Source organism: Pistacia vera, unplaced genomic scaffold (genome assembly GCF_008641045.1).
Source record: "Pistacia vera cultivar Batoury unplaced genomic scaffold, PisVer_v2 Contig373, whole genome shotgun sequence".
Lineage (NCBI taxonomy): Eukaryota > Viridiplantae > Streptophyta > Magnoliopsida > Sapindales > Anacardiaceae > Pistacia > Pistacia vera.
In genome coordinates this window covers 758236-779687 of record NW_022196194.1, presented here as the reverse complement: position 1 = coordinate 779687, position 21452 = coordinate 758236, and the positions used below count along the sequence as shown (strand labels likewise).

At 41.2% G+C, this 21452-nt stretch overlaps 1 protein-coding gene across 1 annotated transcript; it reads left to right on the top strand.

Annotated features, from left to right (window-relative positions):
• The first annotated feature begins 721 nt into the window (after positions 1 to 721).
• Positions 722 to 20788, top strand: LOC116140481 (methylmalonate-semialdehyde dehydrogenase [acylating], mitochondrial-like). The gene is given in 21 exon segments (XM_031426107.1): positions 722 to 868; positions 956 to 1041; positions 1473 to 1544; positions 1662 to 1823; positions 1923 to 2001; positions 2116 to 2270; positions 2595 to 2658; positions 5781 to 5859; positions 6112 to 6178; positions 6902 to 6952; positions 7070 to 7100; positions 7103 to 7154; positions 7156 to 7215; positions 7391 to 7478; positions 7704 to 7781; positions 19378 to 19459; positions 19590 to 19621; positions 19716 to 19759; positions 19849 to 19927; positions 20215 to 20305; positions 20453 to 20788. Coding segments are annotated over 21 exon segments (1593 nt in total). The 5' UTR covers positions 722 to 837; the 3' UTR covers positions 20563 to 20788.
• Positions 20789 to 21452: the final 664 nt, after the last annotated feature.

The following is a 21452-nucleotide window of genomic DNA, read 5'->3' as shown; positions in this document are numbered from 1 at the left end:
TTGATATTTTAGTTTTTTATAAATTTAAAATTTTCTAAAAAACCCTCTAAATTTGCTAATTTGATTAAATACCTCAATATATAAAAACTTTATAAAATAATAAAAACACCCCTACTACTCGTAGTACCAGATTCTGGTAACACCACTGGAAAATTACGTTACGACACAGACTCATCGGATCTATGTCATAACACGTCAATCTGGCATTTTTCGACCAGATTTGGCCGCAGATTTGGCATTTTTCGGCCAAATCCTCCACGGATCTGGCCGAAAATTACCAGATCGACATGTTATGACACAGATCCGACAGGTCTGTGTTGTAACGAAATTATCCAACCAGATTCTGGCCTCGATGGCCAGATCTGGCCTTTTCTGGTCAGACTAGCCCCGGATCTTACTGGAAAATGCCAGATCTACGCGTTACAACACAGATCCGACGGGTGTGTATCGTAACACAATTTTTCAGCTAGATTCTGGCGGTGGTGGCCGAAATCTGGCACTGTAGATGACAGAGGTGTTATTGTTATTTTATAAAAAATTTATATATTGAGGTATTTAGTCAAATTAGCAAACCTAGGTTATCAAACGAAAATCACTAATAGAATATGACATAAAGTATCTATTTGTCGTTTCAAAATATTTTGGGTACCAACTGTCGTACGGCCTAATTAATACTAATCAACTAATCACGTACTTAATCACTAACTCACGCTCTCTCTCTCGCTCTCTCTCTCATGAAATGAAAGCTGCATACTCAACGACATAGCAGTTGATAGACTCTCAGGATCAACACCAAAATCACTTCATTTTTCAAAAATCACAACAAAACCCCCCAAGATGTTGATGCGATTTTCTTCTATTCAACGAGGTATCTTTTGATTTAATCTTCTTTTCTCCATTTATGTTCTTTTATTCTTCTTATTTTGATTTTGTTTAAGTCTTTTTCATTTTGAAGCGAGGAATTTGAAGGCTGTGAGGCCTCAGATTTTTGCTAAGTTTTCTACAGCTGCTGAGCCGTCTTCAAAGCAGCCTAGCCCTCTGGTAACTCCGGATAATATTTTACCGGGAATTTACGATTTTTCTCCAGAAATTAGTATGAATTCTTGGTTGCTTGTATGTATTTATGATGTTATCTAATTAAATGGACTTTCAATGATTTCTGTTTGGTTCATTGTGAATTGCTGTTGAGGTGGTTTATCTTGCGTTTTCTTTTTGAAAAAGTGTGTGAAAGAGTAAGATGATTGAAAATCAATATTTTTAAAATGCTATATTTGAATTTAACTCCATCAACACTAATTTCTAATTGCTTTATATATCAGTGGAATGAATGTGATTCATAGTGTTTAAGGATTTTGGAGTCTTACCAAAACAAAACTTCAAAACAAGTCTAATTTCATGCTTCCTAAAAGAGCCTTATGATTGGTGCTTCTTACATTTTCGATCATCTCATTGTTGTGTTTATTTTGTATCAGAGGGTTCCAAATCTAATTGGTGGTGCTTTTGTTGATTCGCGATCATCTACGTCCATAGACGTTATAAACCCTGTAAGTATATGAATTACTATAATTTTTTTATTTTTTTTTTTTCAATTTCATTTCTAAGCTTGTGTAGCAAGAAGATTGTGTTTTATAGGTTCTAATGGATTTATGATTTGCCTATAGGCAACACAAGAAGTTGTTTCGCAAGTTCCTTTAACTACAAATGAAGAGTTTAAAGCTGCAGTTTCTGCAGCAAAGCAAACTTTTCCATCGTGGCGTAACACAACAATAGCAACCCGTCAGCGTATCATGTTTAAGCTCCAAGAGCTTATTCGGAGAGACATTGTATGCTTGTCATAAGTTTGAGTTTCCTATTTGTATATCATTTTTTATTCTTTTAAAAAAGAACCGTGAGTAATGGAATTTACTGCCATCTTATTTTAGGATAAGCTGGCCATAAATATTACAACTGAACAGGGAAAGACATTGAAGGATGCCCACGGAGACGTTTTTCGTGGCCTCGGTGAGTTTCTATTGTCTATATTTTGTTCTCTTACTAGATTTCATAGTATGACGATGATCAAGCTCATTATTTATATGTAGGTCTCTTATTGTTATTTTTATTATTTTCAATTAGAGGTGGTGGAACATGCATGTGGAATGGCAACTCTGCAGATGGGGGAGTATGTCCCCAATGTATCAAATGGAATTGATACTTATAGCATTAGAGAGCCTCTCGGAGTTTGTGCTGGTATTTGTCCCTTCAACTTCCCAGCAATGATTCCCTTGTGGGTAAGCCCATTCCATAGTTTTCCTTTATTTGTTTGCTCTTCTCTTCTCATTCAACAATTGTTTTGCTGTACAGGCAGACCTGACCAGATATTAGAATGCTTTTGTATGTATTTACAGTTATCAGACAAGGGGTTGAAAGAATTACTTTTAAAACTCATTATTAGGATGAGTAGAAAGAGTTAGCTAGATTGGCTTTTAGGTTTTTCTTATGATCACTTCCTTTTTCACAAGTTTAAGGCAGTATGGGTTTTTGTAGTTTCAACTATTCATTTCTTGAAAAGAAGAATTCCTTTTACAGAAGTTTGATTTATTACTTTGCTCCAGATGTTTCCAGTGGCTGTTACATGTGGTAATACCTTTGTCTTAAAGCCATCGGAAAAGGATCCAGGTAAATCTGTTTTCTTAGTATTGTGGTGTATAAAGTTCCTTTAGCTTATCTGCTTTACAGTAGTGCTGAATATTATATCACCTAGATCATAGCAAAATCCTTGTTTGGACTTTAGCCATGAATGATGTTGCTGGCGTCTAATGGACTACAATATGCGTGAATGTGCAAAACATCAATGATTAGGAATTGAAGGGATTGGCCATAGTTTTGTCAATTGCTTCATTTACCAAAGAAGTGTTTGAAACCTAATTTTTGGCGTTATCATATTATATCTGGTAAACTCTTCATCGATCCAGAATTGTGCAAAGTCAGATGTACTTTGTAAATGTTGTCAATCACCAATTTGTATTTTGTAGGAAAGCAAATAATGTTCCTGAATTTTTGTTCTTTGGGTTTTAAAAAGGGCAATTAGTAATTAGACAAACAAATTGTTGTTATTCTTTTTTGCTTTTTTTTTTTAATTATTATTATTATTATGATGTTTTTTGCTGAAGCAGAGATCATAATATATTTATTTTGGATTCTTCACAAAGCACCAAACAGAACTGTTGCATTTCAATTAATATCCCTGGTTCTACATATTAGGGTGTAAATACTAGTTTTGGACCTTACCTATCAGATTAAGCTTTCGGGTAAAGTGCTTAATTAATATAGTTTCAGATCCAAGCTGACCAAGTGGCCACATGTTAGAATCACTGTTTATACTAGTTAAATTTACAAGAAGTTGTGTTTCTGTTTATTTTATGTTTATGGCTGTGGTTTGCTGTGTTTCATCCAAGTGCCTTACATGTGACTGGGTATTTTAGAGCTTAAATATTGTTGTTAGACTCTATCTATCATCTTAAGCTCTTGGGTGCGGTGGTTACAATATTGTTGTTTAATTTTTGTGTACTGTCTAATTATGCCTTTGTTTCTTCTGTCTCACTCTCAACACAAATCCTGAGTGTTGAAGGGTAATCTTGAGAGGTCATTTTCCTGTTTAGACCCTAGGACTGTCAATAAAGAGATCAAATCGTTATTGGAAATAAATCCTTCATTGATTGAAAGTGCAGCTTTGAGAAAAGTATGGGCTGACTTGCCCATATTGGTTGCTAAAATCTATGTCTAGGCCAACCTCAGCTGTATCTAAACCATTTTCATTTTTGGCACTGATAACTTCATGTACATAGGTACTCATATGTATGATTATAGGCTTGCAAAGCACATAACTATGCATGCACGAGACATTTACTCAGACAATATCTATGGTTTCCATTTTCTTGGAGAATGGACAACAAATCACTCTGGTACTAGTAGTTATGGAAATTTCAGCTATGCTTTCTGGCCATTAGTTTGATAAACCATTCTTATGCATAAATTCTGCTTGGCAGATTATCTTTGCTTTTCACATGAAGGTCAGTTTAATATGATCTAGTTGACTCTATAATAATACTGATAGGAACCCACTCCAATAACTCAACAATTTAGGTTGGGCCATGGGTCTTTCATGAGTTTGGGTAGAACTCTCTTTAGAAAACCGGCTTGCCAAGGGAGGGTGCCCAAGCCTTTATAACCCACATGCCCACCCTTTTCCCTTTCAATGTGGGATCCTAACATTCCACCACGCTTCCGCAACCGACGTCCACGTTGGCCTCTTTACCCTCGTCGGCCTCTTTACCCCTTGGGTGACTACGCGAATCCCCTTTTCCCTTAGGCCTCCATGCCCTTTCTCGAGGTAGCAGCCCGGGCCCAAGGTCAGCCTGCCACGGGTTAGCCTGCCACTCGTGCGCTGCCACATAGGCGCAGGTTCATGCTCTGATACCAATTGATAGGAACCCACTCCAATAACTCAACAATTTAGGTTGGGCCATGAGTCTTTCATGGGCTTGGGTAGAACTCTCCTTGGAAAACCAACTTGCCAAGGGAGGGTGCCCAAGCCTTTATAACCCACATGCCCACCCTTTTCCCTTTCAATGTGGGATCCTAACATTCCACCACGCTTCCGCAACCGACGTCCACGTCAGCCTCTTTACCCCCGTCGGCCTCTTTACTCCTTAGGTGACTACGCGGATCTCCTTTTCCCTCAGGCCTCCATGCCCTTTCTTGGGGTAGCAGCCTGGGCCCAAGTTCACCTTGCCACGGGTCAACCTGCCATGCGTGCGCTGCCACATAGGTGCAGGATCATACTCTGATACCAATTGATAGGAACCCACTCCAATAACTCAACAATTTTGGACTGGGCCATGGGTTTTTCATGGGCTTAGGTAAAACTCTCCTTGGAAAACCGGCTTGCCTAGGGAGGGTGCCCAAGCCTTTATAACCCACTTGCCCACCCTTTTCCCTTTCAATGTGGGATCCTAACATCTGGGTGGGCATGTGGGTTATAAAGGCTTGGTCACCTTCCCTAGGCAAGCCGGTTTTCTAAGGAGAGTTCTAACTAAGCTCATGAAAGACCCATGGCCCAGTCCAAAATTGTTGAGTTATTGGAGTGGGTTCCTATCAATTGATATCAGAGCATGATCCTGCGCCTATGTGGCAGCGCAGGCGTGGCAGGCTGACCTTGGGCCCGGGCTGCTACCCCGAGAAAAGGGCATGGAGGCCCGAGGGAAAAGGGGATCCGCGTAGTCACCTAAGGGGTAAAGAGGCTGAGAGGGTAAAGAGGCCGACGTGGACGTCGGTTGCGAAAGCGTGGTGGAATGTTAGGATCCCACATTGAAAGGGAAAAGGGTGGGCATGTGGGTTATAAAGGCTTGAGCACCCTCCCTTGACAAGCCGGTTTTCCAAGGAGAGTTCTATCCAAGCCCATGAAAGACTCATGGCCCAGTCCAAATTGTTGAGTTATTGGAGTGGGTTCCTATCAAATACCCATTTTAAATTCTTTGGAAACTCGAGTAGCTTTAACTTTGTAAAGTGAGCTTTATCTCAACTATTAATATGTGTGGTGTCACAAGATCAAATTTTCCTGTTCATATCATATGAATTAATTAATTTTTAATAGCTGGTATTTTATGATTCATGCCATTCGTTTTCTCTAATTTTCTATATTGCAAAGTTTCTGTTACAGATTGATCTATGTCCAGTTTTCCTTGCTTCACTTCAAATTTTGTGCATTTACGTTAGAGTTTTCTTGGGTGTTCTTGCAGGGGCTTCTATAATGCTTGCAGAGTTAGCAATGGAGGCTGGTTTGCCGAATGGTGTTTTGAATATTGTTCATGGAACCAATTTATGTCATATTGAAAACAATAGCTATTATGTATTTTGTTATCTTCACTTTTAACTGTTGAAGGTTCAATAAATTTTTGTTGAAGAAATCTATTTAATATTACAAGTCAATATCATATGTCCATGAAAATATTTTTTATTTCACAATTGTATGAAGACCTGAATTGATCTCTATCGATGATCTCCTATGAATAGATGTTGCTAATGTTGTATCTCTAATTTAATTGGTTTTCTTAATTTATTTCTTTGTCTCAGGATATTGTCATCAATTGCGAGTGATGAGGATATCAGAGCTATATCTTTTGTCGGTTCAAATACTGTAGCTAATTTAGGAAACTCAGCTTCTTGAAATCAATTCCATATGATGCTTCTGTACTTGACTCTGACAAGCAAAAGACAATAACATTAACTGAAATTGGTTATGCTCATCTCCGTGTATGAACATATAATATAGTTTTAAGTAATCTGTATGCAATTGCTGAGGCTTCTTTCTTTGTCTAGGGCTTGATGTTAAGTTGATATTTATCAGCCTATTATGTGTTGTTATTTTCTTCTCAACTCTCTCTTTGTCCATTATTAAGTTTCTTAGACTCTAATTGAGTCTTTCTGGCTGATGCCATTTTCTTCTTGGGAGTTTTTGATTGTTGACTTTGGCATGACTTGGGTCCACCCAATTGTGGTATTACAGACATGTGACTGCACTCATGGTCTATTTAGGATCAAGGAGAAGGGTTTTAAGGATATGATTTGGTTGAATGGGTGGTAGAGGCAACAATTATTTGAGTAGCTCTTTTGCTTCAAAATCTTTTGAGCAGTTTAGAGGGATTGTATGTGTGGTATTTAGTTATATCAGGTAAAAAGCAGTGTTTATGTAGTCATAATCTGTGTGCTACAGTCTTCTTTTGTCCTTTTTTTATCATCATTTGATTTAAGTATCGTCAATTAGTTTGTCTTTTTTCTTCTTGTTCTTTTGTTTTCTCATATATGTAATAATTGTAGTTTTTTAGTTTTTTTTTCTTGATGTCTTCCATTATCTGTGAAGGCTGGAATGCACATATATGCAAGAGGATCAGCCACAGGGAAACGTTTTCAGGTAACTGCATTTCTTTATTTTGGTAACAGTGATCGTTCTTTTATGGGCACATATGATTTTTTTAATCATGTAATTTGGGTTGACATTAATTGACTACTTGATTAACTATCGTGCTAGTCCAACATGGGAGCCAAAAATCATGGAATTGTCCTCCTGATGCAAGCATAGTTGCTACTTTAATGCTTTTTGCTGCTGGCTTTGGCTGCTGGACAAAGATGCATGGCACTCAGCACTGTAGTTTTTGTTGGAGACTCAAAATCATGGTATTGCATGTTCCAACTTCATCTAATTTCAAGGGTTTTGTGAAGTACAATGGTGTTTTATATCCTTTTGCTGACTTGTTTCTCAGCATTTGCATGCATGAAAATTATCCCTGGTATTGGATACTCAATGTTTTGAATTGTTCATTTAACACAAGATTTTCTTGGAAATTGCCAGGGAGGACAAACTAGTGGAGCGTGCAAAGCTCTTAAGTAATGCTGCAACAGAACCTGATGCAGACCTTGGTCCAGTTATTAGCAAACAGGTTAGTGTATGTAAAATTCAGAATTTCCATCTCTTCAGTACTAGCTCTATCAGTTTTCGCATCTCACTTCCAAGACTTCACTATGCATTATAACAAAAACTGCTGATCTTGCTGTTTTATGTTGTCCAAATAACAATCTTTTGATAGTCAAAGATTTACTTTCCGAAGTGATCCTGAGAAGTTTCATTGCTAAGTTTTTCTTGGGAATGCTTCTCTTACGGACAGGCGAAGGAACGAATATGCCGATTAATTCAAGTGTGTTGAAAGTGGTGCCGACTACTGCTTGATGGGAGGAATATAGTGGTATTTAAACTTCTTATTGATTATTTTTTGCTTCTTTATGACAGATCATGGTTATGTACTATCAATGATTTTCTCATATCCATTTATGTTCAAAGTTGTCAATCAAATGTTATGCAGAAGCATGCGACATGTACTGAGAAATATTAAATGATTAGAAATTACAAGAAAGTCAATTCTGATTTAGTAATAAATATATAAACGAAAGATCAAATGGTATAAAAGTAAAGTTGTCCAAGTGGTCTTGTGTTCAACCCCACATTGCATCGGTTAAAGTTATAATAAGTTTATCTAGTGTTTCTTGTTGTAATTTGGATGAGATTGTGTTCGATGTATAGTCTTGAGCTTGAAGGGGTCTTAGAGTTTAGACGCTATTGTTGCAACGTTATTTATAAGTTTAAGCTGAAGCTTTTTGCTGAAGTGGTAATATAAATCATTTATGAGAATATTAGAATAACATCTTATCGAAGTATTATTTCAACAAATTAATATCTTATCTTATTAAAAAGTATTAGTTTGACAACTTCATGATGACTGAAATCCCATCCATGGCTTTTACAATACACCTACTCTTAAATGGGAGCTTAATGTCATGCACTTAACTTCTTTGCTAAGTTCGGTCGCACTTAACCCCTTCGAAAGTGAGTTAACAGCCTAACGCTCCACAAACTAACAGGCTCAAAGTATACAAGTGAGAGAAGTTTAGAGAAAATATAAACTCTGTATTGATGAATTCAAGTTATGAAATTTACAAAAGAGGGTGGCCTATTTCTAGGCTAAACCTCCTCAAAGAAATGACTACATACATCGAATACTTAGTCCTTAAGTAAACTTAATCCCTAAGTAACATTAGGTGGCAACCTTAGGTGGTGGATAAGCATTATCCTTTAAGTTTCTTTGCCACTAAGTTTACTTAACTAAGTATACTTAGCCACTAAGCAATGTGCAACCCACTTGAGTCACCAAGCAAGCTGGTCGTGACATTCTCCCACCTAATGCTGCGACGCCCTCGTCGCATTATCCTTATAGTGCAGAGCAGTCTTGGAATTGCCATAATGAGTCTTCGGTCTCCCAACTGGCTTCACATCAGGAAGTCCCTTCCATTTAATGAGTATTCCCGGTAATTTGGCACACCACATCGGCGAATTACTCTGTCGGCAAGTATTTCTTCAACTTCCTTGTCAAAGGATGTGACAACGGCTGTAGGTGCTCTTTTAGAGATTCCTCGGATGGCTCCTCCGGGTCTTCATGGAAAGGCTTCACAAGCTTACATTAAAGACCGGGTGTATTTTTAGTTTTGGAGGAATTTGGAGTCGATACGAAACTTTGCCGATGCTTGTTTATCACTTGAGGCCCTTCATATTGCGCACGAGGCTTTTGTGCACCTTCCTTAATGTCTTGAACTGCTGGGGCGTGAGCTTTACGAGAACAAGATCCCCTTCTTGGAACTCAACATGCCTTCTTTTCTTGTCGACCCACTTTTTCATCCTCTTGCTGCCTTATGTAGGGCTGCACGAGCAAGTTCAGTTTGTTCGTGCCATGACTTGGCTAACCTAAAGGCTGCTGGGCTCTTCCCATCATTGCGTGTGGCTAGGGAAAGAGGTGTGTTCGTTGTCGTCCCATGATGATCTCAAAAGGACTTTTGTTAGTTTCTTGCTCCGCTGCAAGTTAAATGAGAATTGGGCTGTGTCAAGGAGCTTTGCCCAATCCCGCTGGCTAGCGCTCACATAGTGTCGCAAATATAGCTCTAACAGTGCATTTATGTGCTCGGTTTGACCATCAGTTTGGGGATGAAAGTTGGTCGAGAAGTCTAGGTTTGATCCTAGCATCTTGAATACTCTGTCCAAAATCTCCCGGTGAACCAGGACTCGATCACTGACTATGCTTGTCGAAATGCCCCATAACTTGATGATGTTGCAAAAGAAGCTTGGCTGTTTCTTCCGCTGTGCAATCGGTGGATGCGGGTGAGGTGGCATACTTGCTAAAGCTGTCCACAATGACTATGATGCTTCCCGACCCCTCGGACTTTGGCAAACTGTGATGAAGTCCATTGAGACACTCTCCCATGGTCTCTCGGGCACGGGTAATGGTTGTAGTAAGCTTGCCGTTGTTGTTGCCACTACCTTGTCTTGCTGGCAACAAGGCACTGTACGCACATATCCCTCAATGCTATCCTGCCCCAGGCCAATAGTAGGCAGATTTTAAGAGGCAAGGGTGCGTCTCATACCTGGATGGCCTACCCACAAGGAGTCATGCACTCCTTGGTTATTTCTTCCTCAGATTGTCCCATCTCGGATGTAAAGGCGGTTGCCTTTGGTGTAGAGTAAGCCATCAGTTAACCAAACCTCCGGGTTTTCCTTCTTCTACCAAGGCAATGATGTTTCGAGCCAATGGCTCATGCTGGAGTCCTTGCTTGATTCTGTCAGCAATGCACTTGTGACTTGACTGATACTTGCCAACTCGGCCTTGCGGCTCAGTGCATCTGCATCACATTGGTCTTTCCTGGCTTGTACTCCAGACATAATCAAACTCGGCAAGAGAATCCTGTCACGTGCCTGCTTCGACTCAACTCTTTTGAGTCTGAAAATAGCTTGTTGCGACGTTATCTGTCAAAATAACAACTTAGACCCCAGTAAGTAGTGTCGCACCTCTAAGACAATGGATGGGCTGTCATCTCCTTTTCTTGCCACGGTGTAACGCCGCTCAGTCTCATTGAGCTTTCGACTCTCATAAGCAATCGGATGCCCATCTGCATGAGTACTCCCCGATGGCAAAGTCCGATGCGTCCGTGTGCACTTCATATGTCTGAGTGTGTCTAGCAGGGCAAGCACTGGTTCCCTGTTGATTGCAGTTTTCAACTCTTTCAAGGCTGCTTGACATTCATCTGACCTTCCCACGGCTTGTTCTTCTTGAGTAATCTGTTAGTGGGGCTGCCTTTGCCGAGTAGCCCTTGATGAACCGACGATAGTAGTTAACTAATCCTAAGGATCGTAACTCTGGCACCTTGGTGGGTGTTTCCCACTCTTGAATACCCCGCACTTTTTCATCTCTATCTAATTTGCCCATCCTTGATCTTGTGACCCAAGAACATTACTTCCGGCTTGGCGAAAGAGCATTTCTCCTTCTTGATATACAGCTTGTTGTCCCGCAGTACTTGGAACACTTCCTTAGGTGGTGCACATGCTCCTCCCAAGTTTTGCTATATACTACTATGTCATCTAAGTAGACGACCACAAACCGGTCGAAATATGGATGAAATATCTTATTCATTAAGGTACAAAAAGTAGCAGGTGCATTTGTTAGACTAAATGGCATAACTAAAAACTCGTAAGACCCATACCTTGTAACGCAAGTGGTCTTGGGCTCGTCGCCTTCAGCTATGCGCACTTGATAGCCTGACCGCAGATCCAGCTTGGTAAGTAGCGGCATGCCCCAGCTGTCGAAAAGATCAGCAATCAAAGGAATGGGATAGCTATTTTTCAAGATACCTTGTTGAGTGCTCGGTATGTCATGCACATTTGCAAGGAACCATCTTTCTTCCTTTGAAATAGACCGGGCTCACAGGGAGCTTTGGAGGCTTGATAAACCCTGCATCCAGAAGTTCCCGCAATTGCCTCTTTAGCTCGCTAGCTTTGGTGGTGCCATTCGGTAAGGACCCTTAGTAGGTGGCTTGGCGCCCGGTTCTAGCTCATATGATATCTACCTCCCTTCTAGGGGTAGCTCTTTCGACAGCTCATTTGGTGGACATCAACAACTCTTCGAGTACTTGTTTACTTCCCGGGCACTGCCTCTGGCGGATTGGTTCCTCATCATCATACTGCTTGAGAATGGCCAAGTAACTTTCCTCTTTTCTATTGATGCCTTTCTTGACACTGCATGGCTGAGAGTACTGTTGTCTCCGGTTTGGTAGAGCGGCTAGTACAACACACAAGTTGCTCCCCGTCCATTATACACATGGTGTTGGTTGATGGCAAGGGAAATGCCTTGACTTGTTCCATGAACTCTAAGCCAAGCACAACTGATAGTCATCCATCGGTGCAACCGAGATCTAAGTAGTCGGACCAGTTCCCATTGTCGTTTTGACATGTCGAGCCACTCCTTGTATCATTTTGAGCCACTGAGTTGACTGCCTTGATTGGCCTCCGCCTCTTGAAGCTTGAAGGCCTAGCCGGCACGCTTCACTTATTGAAACGAAGTTGTGCGAAGCTCTCGTATCTACCATGGCTTTGGTGGCCTCCCATTGATGGTCATATCAACATAGAGCAACCTTTTGGCTTGGGTTTTTGGTGCGGACTGGATCCCTTGAGTATTTGCATTGATCCCATATGTGCCCTATCGCTACTACTTTCGGCCTACTTGCCCTCTTGATGTTGGCTATGAGGGAAGTGAAGCTTTCTTCTCCGGACAATCTCTCCCCCAATGTGGCCCGTTGCAAATGAACCAGTTGTTATAGGGTTTGTTGGAGCCCTTTTCCCAACGTTTGCCCTTGTCCTTGCCCTTGGATGAGGAGTTGTCTTGGCGGTGTCTCGGTAGCTCTCCTTAGATTGCCCCTTATCTCCCGCACCTTTACAAAGCACCCTTCTTCTCTTTGGACTTGCCGTGTGTTCTTTTTTACTGCTATAATCAATCAAACTCTCAGCAACTGCTATGGCTGTGGCAAGTCTTGCACTCCCCGACGCCTTAGCTCTGTTTTTACCCATGACTGTAACCCATCCATAAGTTGAAGAGTGAATCTTTGTCGGACATCCCAGGAATCTCTAGTATCAAGTCGGTGAAATCTTTGATGTAATCACGGTTTGTCCCTGTTTGCTTGATCCTTCGCAAGCGAGCTCTTGCCTCATCCTCGGCATTTTCCGGGTAAAACTGCCGCCTAAGCTCTTCTTAAAATCATTAAAGGTAGAGATAGTACAAATACCTTTTTCAATGTCTCCTTCTCTTCTCCTCCACCATAGCCTTGCGTATCTGTAAGGTAGAGGACTGCAGTTTCAATCCTTGAGCTTTCCTCCGTGACGCCACGGCCCCAAAGTACTTGTCAAGTCCCCACAAGAAGTTTTAACCTCTTGTGCCTTGCGTGAGCCACCAAAGCTTTTAGGCCTGGTATGTCAATTCGTTGGCTTTCAACGACGTACTGCCGGTCCTTGCAACCATGGCGCACTTGCATCACGCTAAATCGCTTGCACCTCGTCTAACGAGCAAGGGTGCCGTTGACTTCGTTTTTGGAACACATGACGGGTTTTGGCAAGCTCCCCCTCGAACTCCTCACGGATTTTCCTCATTTCTGCCCTTAACGACTCCTCCATTTGAAGCAACATGGCTTTCGCAACATGTGAGTTTCGAACCCTCCGTCTCTAGCTCATCCCCCGATGATCTAGCTCATCCACGGCGCGCTCACCCTTTCTTCTATACGAGATAGGCGTGAGTCAAATTGAAAATAAGTCTTTGGACTTACCTCTCTGCCTTGAGGGGTTGGGGTTGGGGTCTACTTTCTCTGAGCGACCACGTTCTTCGGAAGCCTCCATCTCAGCCGTCTTGGATCCCTTTGTTGAAGCGACAGTGTCTTCCACCATTGAATAAAAACCGGGTTATGCTAACGAGGCTCTGATACCACTTGTCACGCACTTATCTTTGCTAAGTTCGTGCGGCCTTAACCCTTCGAAGTGAGTTAAGCAGCCTAACGCTCACACAAACTAACAGGCTCAAAGTATACAAGTGAGAGAAGTTTAGAGAAAATATAACTCTGTATTGATGGAATTCAAGTTATAATTTTACAAAGAGGGTGGCCTATTTATGGCTAAACCTCCTCAAAGAAATGACTACATACATAGAATACTTAGTCCTTAAGTAAACTTAATCCCTAAGTAAACATTAGGTGGCAACCTTAGGTGGATGGTAAACATTATCTTTTAATTTTCTTGCCACTTTTTACTTAACTATAAAGTATACTAGCCACTAAGCAACGTGCAGCCCACTTGAGTGTACCAAGCAAGCTGATCGTGACATTAACTCTGATAAACCGGCGTGCATAAGTGTACACCCTTAAGGGGCGTAATAGACATTAGGAGGTTTGTTACGGTGTAGGGTCCACAAATCACAGGTGTAGGGTGGGTATGAGTCTGTTATGAGAATAAGAATTGTGTGAGTAAGGGCAATTGTGGAAAGGGTTAGTATATAAACAGGATGGTCTTAGTAGCAGATTAGCCTAATTTTGGTGGTAAAATAGTGGAGGTTCCTGGCTCCTCAAAATGCTAGGATTTAGGCTACCGATTCATTCCATTCCATTATCTTCTTATTCCATTTGTTTTCTGCTATCTGATTAATATAATATAGTTGAGGTTTATACAGATTGGTGTTTCTTCCATTCTTATTGTTGTGGATTGGTTGTGTGTGGGTTCCTTGCATTATTATTGTTGCGGATTGGTTGTGGATTGGGTTTGATTGCAGGTGAACGTATCAATTGGTATCAGAGCTAGAGTGGGGAATGGTAAAATCCAAATGGGAATAGGATGGATAACATGGAGAAGGAGATGAATACAGTAAAGGAAGACATAAGTACCTTGAAGTTGACATGGTGTGTTTAAGGAATATTTGACAGAAATGAGGAATTAATGCGCATGAGAGAAGAAAGAGATGGAAGAAGACCGAGAAAGAGAGAAATCCTCTTCATCAGCAAAGAACCAGAACAACGGTGGAGAAAAGGAACCAGATCGAGACAGTGGGAAGTTGGGAAAGAGGAGAAAAAGAACCACATGCAAGCTGGAGTTGCCAATCTTTAATGGCGAAGATCATATGGATGGTCCTTCAGAGCAGATCGTTTACTTCACCTCAATCTGTTATCAGACAAAGATGGTAGAAGCAGCAGCAGTTTGCATGGAAGGGAGAGCTGTGAGCTGGTATCAAGGGTTTGAATCCAGAGCACCATTTCAGTCGTGGGATGCATTCAAAACAACACTGATTGATCGATTTCGGCCATCATTTAAGGGATCTCCTATGAGGCCTTAGTAGCCTTGAAGCAGATGGACAGTCACGGAGTACCGAGAACATTTTGAAGCCAACGCTGCACCATTGAAGGATCTGGTGAAGATCTGTTAAAGGGGATTTTTGCAAATGGTTGAAGGGGAAATTAAAGCTGAAATACGATTAACTTAGCCAACTTCATTGTTTGGCTGATGGACCAGCCCACAGGGGTGAAGAAAGGAATTGGTGTTAGAAAAGTATAGGCCCAATCATTTAAAAATCAAATGGTAGAGGGGAGCCTATTCACGGGTCAGCCCAAACCCGATGCCTCTCAAACTAGTGGAACACCAGCCAAAGCCCCCAGATCCCCTTTCGTTTTTGTCAAACTCCAGCAAGGGGCCTAGCAAAGGGAGAAGTCGACTGAGTCTGTGGGGTCCAGCAACCGGAACGACAACTTCCAACGACTCTCCGAGGCCGAAATACAGTTCAAAAGAGAGCGCGGGCTATGCTATCGCTGTGACGAAAAATTTGGGCCAAACCACAGGTGTAAACCAGATCTCTGCAAGTGTTTACTCCTCTTGGATGACGAAGATGCAACCCATCAGAAATTGAGACAGAAACTGACGATGAACCTAACTGTAAAGGTAAATCTTTAGCTCTTTCGATGAACTCCTCGTGGGTACTCTTCGGGAAAACTCTGAAGTTAAAGGGCAGATTGGGGATTAGAGTGTGTGTGGTGTTGGTGGATAGTGGGGCTCCCCACAATTTCATTTCCCTGAGATTGTACAAAGCTAGGGTTGAAGGTGGTAAGGGGAAACCCTTTGGAGTAATGTTTGGGGATGGATGTACCATTCGGGGAGAAGGAATTTGTAGGGCATTAGGCTGAAACTCCAGGGGCTTGATAGATCCGAGTTTTTTCCGTTTGAATTAGGAGGTGCAACGTTGTGTTGGGAATTACATGGTTGAGTAGTTTGGAGATGTGAGTGCCATTGAAGAGTCTACGATGGAGTTTGACTGGGAAGGAAAAGGGTAGAGTGTGCGAGGGGATCCTTTACTGGTGAAGACTGAAGTTTCACTGAAGACTATGGTCAGGTCCTTGCATTCTGCGGAACTGGCTACGTAGTGGAGTTTGGAGCCATAGGGCTGAAGGAAGATTCAGTGCAGGAGGAAACTGATCCTAAAATATTAGAGGTGATAGAAAATTACCCCATTTGTTTGACCAGAAATCCTAAACTACCTCCCCATAGGGTCCACGACCATGCCATAAAACTCCAACCAGGTTCTAAACCCCCAAATATCAGGCCATACAAATATCCGTATTTTCAGAAGATAGAATCAAAAGCTGGTTGGGGAAATGTTGACTGCCGGAATTATTCAACCTAGTTTAGCCCGTATGCCAGCCCGTTCTATTTCAAAGAAAGATATGAGTTGGCGATTTTGTGTGGATTATCGGGCATTAAACGACATTACGATACCCAACAAATTCCCAATTCCGACCATTGAAAGTTACTTGATGATTGGCTGGGGCTACGTTTCACAAAACTGTATTAAAGTCAGGATACCACCAATCAGTGTCGCGAGGTTGATGTTCCCAAGACACCTTCGGCACTCATGAGGGCATTACGAGTTCCTTGTTATGCCCTTCGGTCTCACTAATGCCCCCTCAACATTCCAAGCTTTAATGAACTCAGTGTTTAGGCCTGTCCTACGCAAATTCACCTGGTTTTCTTTGATGATATCCTTATATATAACCTTAGCGTCTCCACCCACTCCAACATTTACACTAACATTTCAGATTTTGTAACAACGAGTTGGTTGTCAACAAGAAAAAATGTTCGTTTGGCCAATCTAAGCTGGAGTATTTGGGTCACCTGGTCTCGAAAGGGGAGTGGAGGCAGATCCGAAAAGATTGAGGCCATGGTTCTTGGCCACAACCACTGAATGTGAAGGGTTTGAGAGGATTTTCTGGGTTGACAGGTTATTACAGAGATTTGTAAAAGGGTATGGTTCCATCGCACAGCCCCTTACTCAACTACTGAAAAGACTCCTTCACTTGGAATGACTCAGCCCAATTGGCTTTTGATAGACTCAAGAAGCCATGACTACTGTCCAGTTTTGGCAGCTCCAGATTTCACACTTCCGTTTGAGATTCAGACAGACGCATCCGGTAGAGGACTTGGGCTGTTCGTTGCAGTAGTCGCCCCCTAGCCTTCCTCAGCAAGGCCTTTTCCCCTACAGCCAAGCTTAATCGATTTACGAGCGAGATTGATGGCCATTGTCTTTGCGGTCAGAAGTGGGTCCTATTTGGTCGGCAGGAAATTCATAATAAAGACTGATCAGCGTACCTCCAATTTTTAACGACCAGAGATCAAACCCCGGAACAACACAAGTGGATTTCCAAGCTCATAGGTTTTACCTTTGAAATTCAGTACTATCCAGGGGCTTCAAACAGATGCAGACGCTCTTCAAAAGAGAAGACGGGACTGAATTGGCCAACCTGACAGCCTTATCTATGGTACAATTTTCTGAGTATGAGGACATGGCGTCGGAGGCCAAAACAGATCCAAACTACGGTAATCATACAAGACTTCTCCTTTTCTTCTAGTCGACCTAACTATCAACTCCGCAGGGGTTGCCTATTCTATAGAAGACTGGTAATTCCAAAGGGTCAGGTTTGTTTCAACATTACTTGCTAGTTCCACCAAAGTCCCAGTGGAGGACACGCGAGTTTCTTCAGAACATATAAGAGATCTCCTCGGTGGTTATTGGGAGGGTATTCGGGGAGATATACAACACTATTCACAGGTCTGCACTACCTGTCACTAAACAAACAGTCGTCGTTAAAACCAGCCGGACTCCTACAGCCCCTGCCCATTCCAATCAGGTTTTTGAGGATCTCTCTATGGACTTTATCGGGACTACCACGTTCAAAAGGAGTGGATACCATTTTTGTGGTTGCTGACCGCCTTACCAAATACAGCCATTTTTTTTGCCTTGGTCCACCCCTACACGACAAGGATGTGGCTGCCATATTTGTTAAGAAGTGGTCAAGCTCCCGGCTTCCCGAATTCCATTGTTTTCTGACAGAGACTTTTTATGAGTCAATTTTGCAGGAATTGTTCAAGGCGCTGGCACTGTCCTGAATTTAGTTCGGCTTCCCATCCACAAACAGATGACAAACGAGGTGGTCAATAGGTGCCTCGAGGCTTATCTCTTGTTTCTGCAGTTCTCACCACGACAGTGGCCTATGTGTTTCTTGGGTAGAAATTCTGTACAACACAACTTATCACAGCTCCATCCGAATGACCCCCGTTAAAGCCCTCTATGGAGAGATCCCCCCACCCTTTTAATTTACAGACTGCCCCTCAGTCGTGGAGATGTAAATTACAAATGAAGAGAGGAATTCCATGTTAAAGGAGCTTAAGGATAATTTAGCTTTAGCTCAAGCTCACATGAAGAAAATGTTGACCTTCATCGACGAGATGAGTGCTTCCGACTGGTGACTCAGTTTTTTCTGAAGCTACAGCCCTACATTTTAAATATCTTGTCCGGAAGATGAATGAAAAACTCAGTCCCCGCTTCTATGGTCCTTAGACTGTTTTGGAACGAATTGGACCAGTGGCTTATAAACTGGACGCTCCCCTCCACGGCCCGTATTCACCTGTCTTCATATTTTCTCAGCTCAAGAGGAGCTTACATAAATCGGTGCCCACCAACCCCTACCGGAATCACTTTCGGAAGACCTGGAATTCCTGTCAGCCAGCCACAGTCCTCTATGCGTACTCTATTAGATGGCTCTAAGGAGGTCCTCATCAATGGCAGATTTACCTGAGTTTGAAGCCCTTGGGAACATATGAAGTGATTAAAACGCAGTTTTTCCTCAGTTTCACCTTGTCCTCAAGGTATCTTCTGAGGGGGGGGGGGGGGGGGATTGATAAACCTACGGTCATAAGTGTACCCCTTAACGGGGCGTAATAGACATTAAGGAGGTGTTACGGTGTAGGGTCCACAAATCAAGTGTAGGGTGGGTAGGAGTCTGTTAGAATAAAGAATTGTGAGTAAGGGCAATTGTGAAAGGGTTGTATATAAACAGGATGAGTCTTAGTAGCAGATAGCCTAATTTTGTGTAAAATAGTGGAGGTTCGGGCCCTTGAAATGCTAGGATTTATGGTTACCGATTCATTCCATTCCTTATCTTCTGATTCCATTTGTTTTCTGCCCATCTGATTATAAAATATAGCTGAGTTATACAGATTGTGTTTCTTGCATCTTATTGTTGTGATTGGTTGTGTGTGGGTTCCTTGCATATATTGTTGCGGATTGGTTGTGGATGTTGGATTGCAGTTGAACGTATCAACCCCAAAAGGTGATAACTTTTGTGATCACTCTCTGTCTTCATCAAAAATTTGTCATTTTTGACATATGGAAGAATAACTGAATTAAAAGAAATGAAAGAAAATAATATAAGCCACCACCTCCCTGGCCTGCTTTGATCAATGAAACAAACACACTGGAACTGAAAGCTAATAGCAAACTTGTCTTCAATTTCTCTCCAAGTGGTCTATTTTGTCATTGATTGGGTAATTTGCATTACTCAACCATAAGTTTTAGAATGAAACCAGTTGCTTTTTATGGTGACAAACAGGTTCCAGGATACGAGCATGGGAATTTTATTGGTCCCACTATCTTAACTGATGTCACAGCTGACATGGAGTGTTACAAGGTATGTTTGTTTTCTTTCTATGACACTTTGCATGTACTCTTAAGATGTGGAAAATTTATTATTCCTAGTAGATGAAGGGATGCGAGTTTCAAATTGCATAAACTTAACAATACTTTACATCTGCTTTGCAGGAGGAAATCTTGGCCCAGTTCTTCTTTGCATGCGGGTTTGTTATTGCTCCTTTCTCTTTCTCTGCCTTATGCTTCTCTTTACTTGTTAGGTAGTTCTTGACTATGTTTTTGTATCCTCTTAACATTTAGGCTGACAGCTTGGAAGAGGCCATAAACATTGTTAACAAAAACAAGTAACTCCTTTATTATTACCCTTTTTTAGAAGAAAAATTACAATACACTATCCCTTTGAAATTGCATTCAAGTTGTAATTCTCTTACAGATATGGTAATGGAGCTTCTATTTTTACATCATCTGGCATAGCTGCAAGGAAATTCCATACTGAGATTGAGGCCGGGCAGGTAAAAGTCAACCCTATCGGAAATTACATTTAATTGGACATTAGTTAAAGCTGCAAGTTGTAGGTATCACTTTTCCAGCATATATTGTCCCCTCCCCCTTTTATTCTTTGATTGAAACTAGATTGCAGATAAAAGAAAGCACTTTTTCACTGCCAAATTAGATATTAATTTTCGGTTGAATAGGCCGTCATTGGTTATATTCAAATTCTCATAATAGTAGGTCAACTAAAGTGAGTTCATTCTCTTGGAGTTTTATATGAAATTCCTACCAGTTTGCTCTGATACAGGTTGGCATCAATGTGCCAATACCAGTTCCCTTGCCCTTTTTCTCATTTACGGGCTCCAAGGCATCTTTTGCAGGCGATCTTAATTTTTATGGTAAGATTTTCCTAGGAATATTTATGCTCCTGTCTTCCCCGTCTGTACTAGATTTTTATTTTGTTTTTTGCTACTTCCATTTCACTACTTGCTTAAAGATGGCGAAATAGGGTGAATCTTATGAACTCGCGAGTTTTTATACTGCAGGCAAGGCTGGAGTTAACTTCTACACCCAAATCAAAACAATAACTCAACAATGGAAGGATTTACCTGGTGGCAGTGGAGTTTCACTGGCAATGCCAACTTCTCAGAAGTAAACATGGTTGCAATGAGTGTAATTCTATGGCATTCTGCAATTTGTGTGAACCCTTCAATAAATTAGTACCAAATCTCTCTCTCTCTCTCTTTCTCTCTCTCTCTCTCGTATATATGCGCCTTTTGCTCTCTTTAGTTTTCTGTTTTCTTTGGTGGAATTGCAACTTAAACGGGAGCGGATAAATTCGACCAATAATAAAAATGGAATACAAAATGTTTTGCTTCAAACATGTTAAGCAATTCTGCTCTTGGAACTTGGTGACAGTGTGAGTTTTATTAAATAGCAAGACTTAAAAGGCTGATGTTTTGGTATATAAGCATGTTTAATAGGGATGCCCAGATTTTTACGTCTTTGGTGTTATAGGTTGAAGCTATTTTTCTCCAACCCTTCTTGGATGGTATGCTAAACTTGAATCAATGTCTGGATAATAGATCATATATAAAAAAAAGTAAAAAATAAAAATTGAATATTTGTCAATTGTCATGATTCGAGGTGAATGATACATTTACTGGGACTCCTCTATAACTAGAAAGATTAATATTATATTTACAAATTTTTTTTTATAAATATCTATATACAAAGTGATGTGACAAAAAATGAAGAAGAGTGAAACAAAACTCATTAATAATGAATGGAAGAGTGAAATTTTACAAATATCTACATTTCCTGAATTGCAATATTGGACGTAGGAAAGCCAGTAAAGGATGGATTGATAGTGAAAAAGCCCATTAAGCAAAAGAAAAGGGAGGCATTCAGGAAATGGGAACCGGGAAGAGGAAGGGGACAAAAGAAGCAAGGCTTCCAGGAAAGGTTTTGTACAGGGAGCTCCAAAAGATTGACAAGCACTTGTACCATAAGCTCTACGTGAAGGTCAGGGGAAGTGCTTTTAAA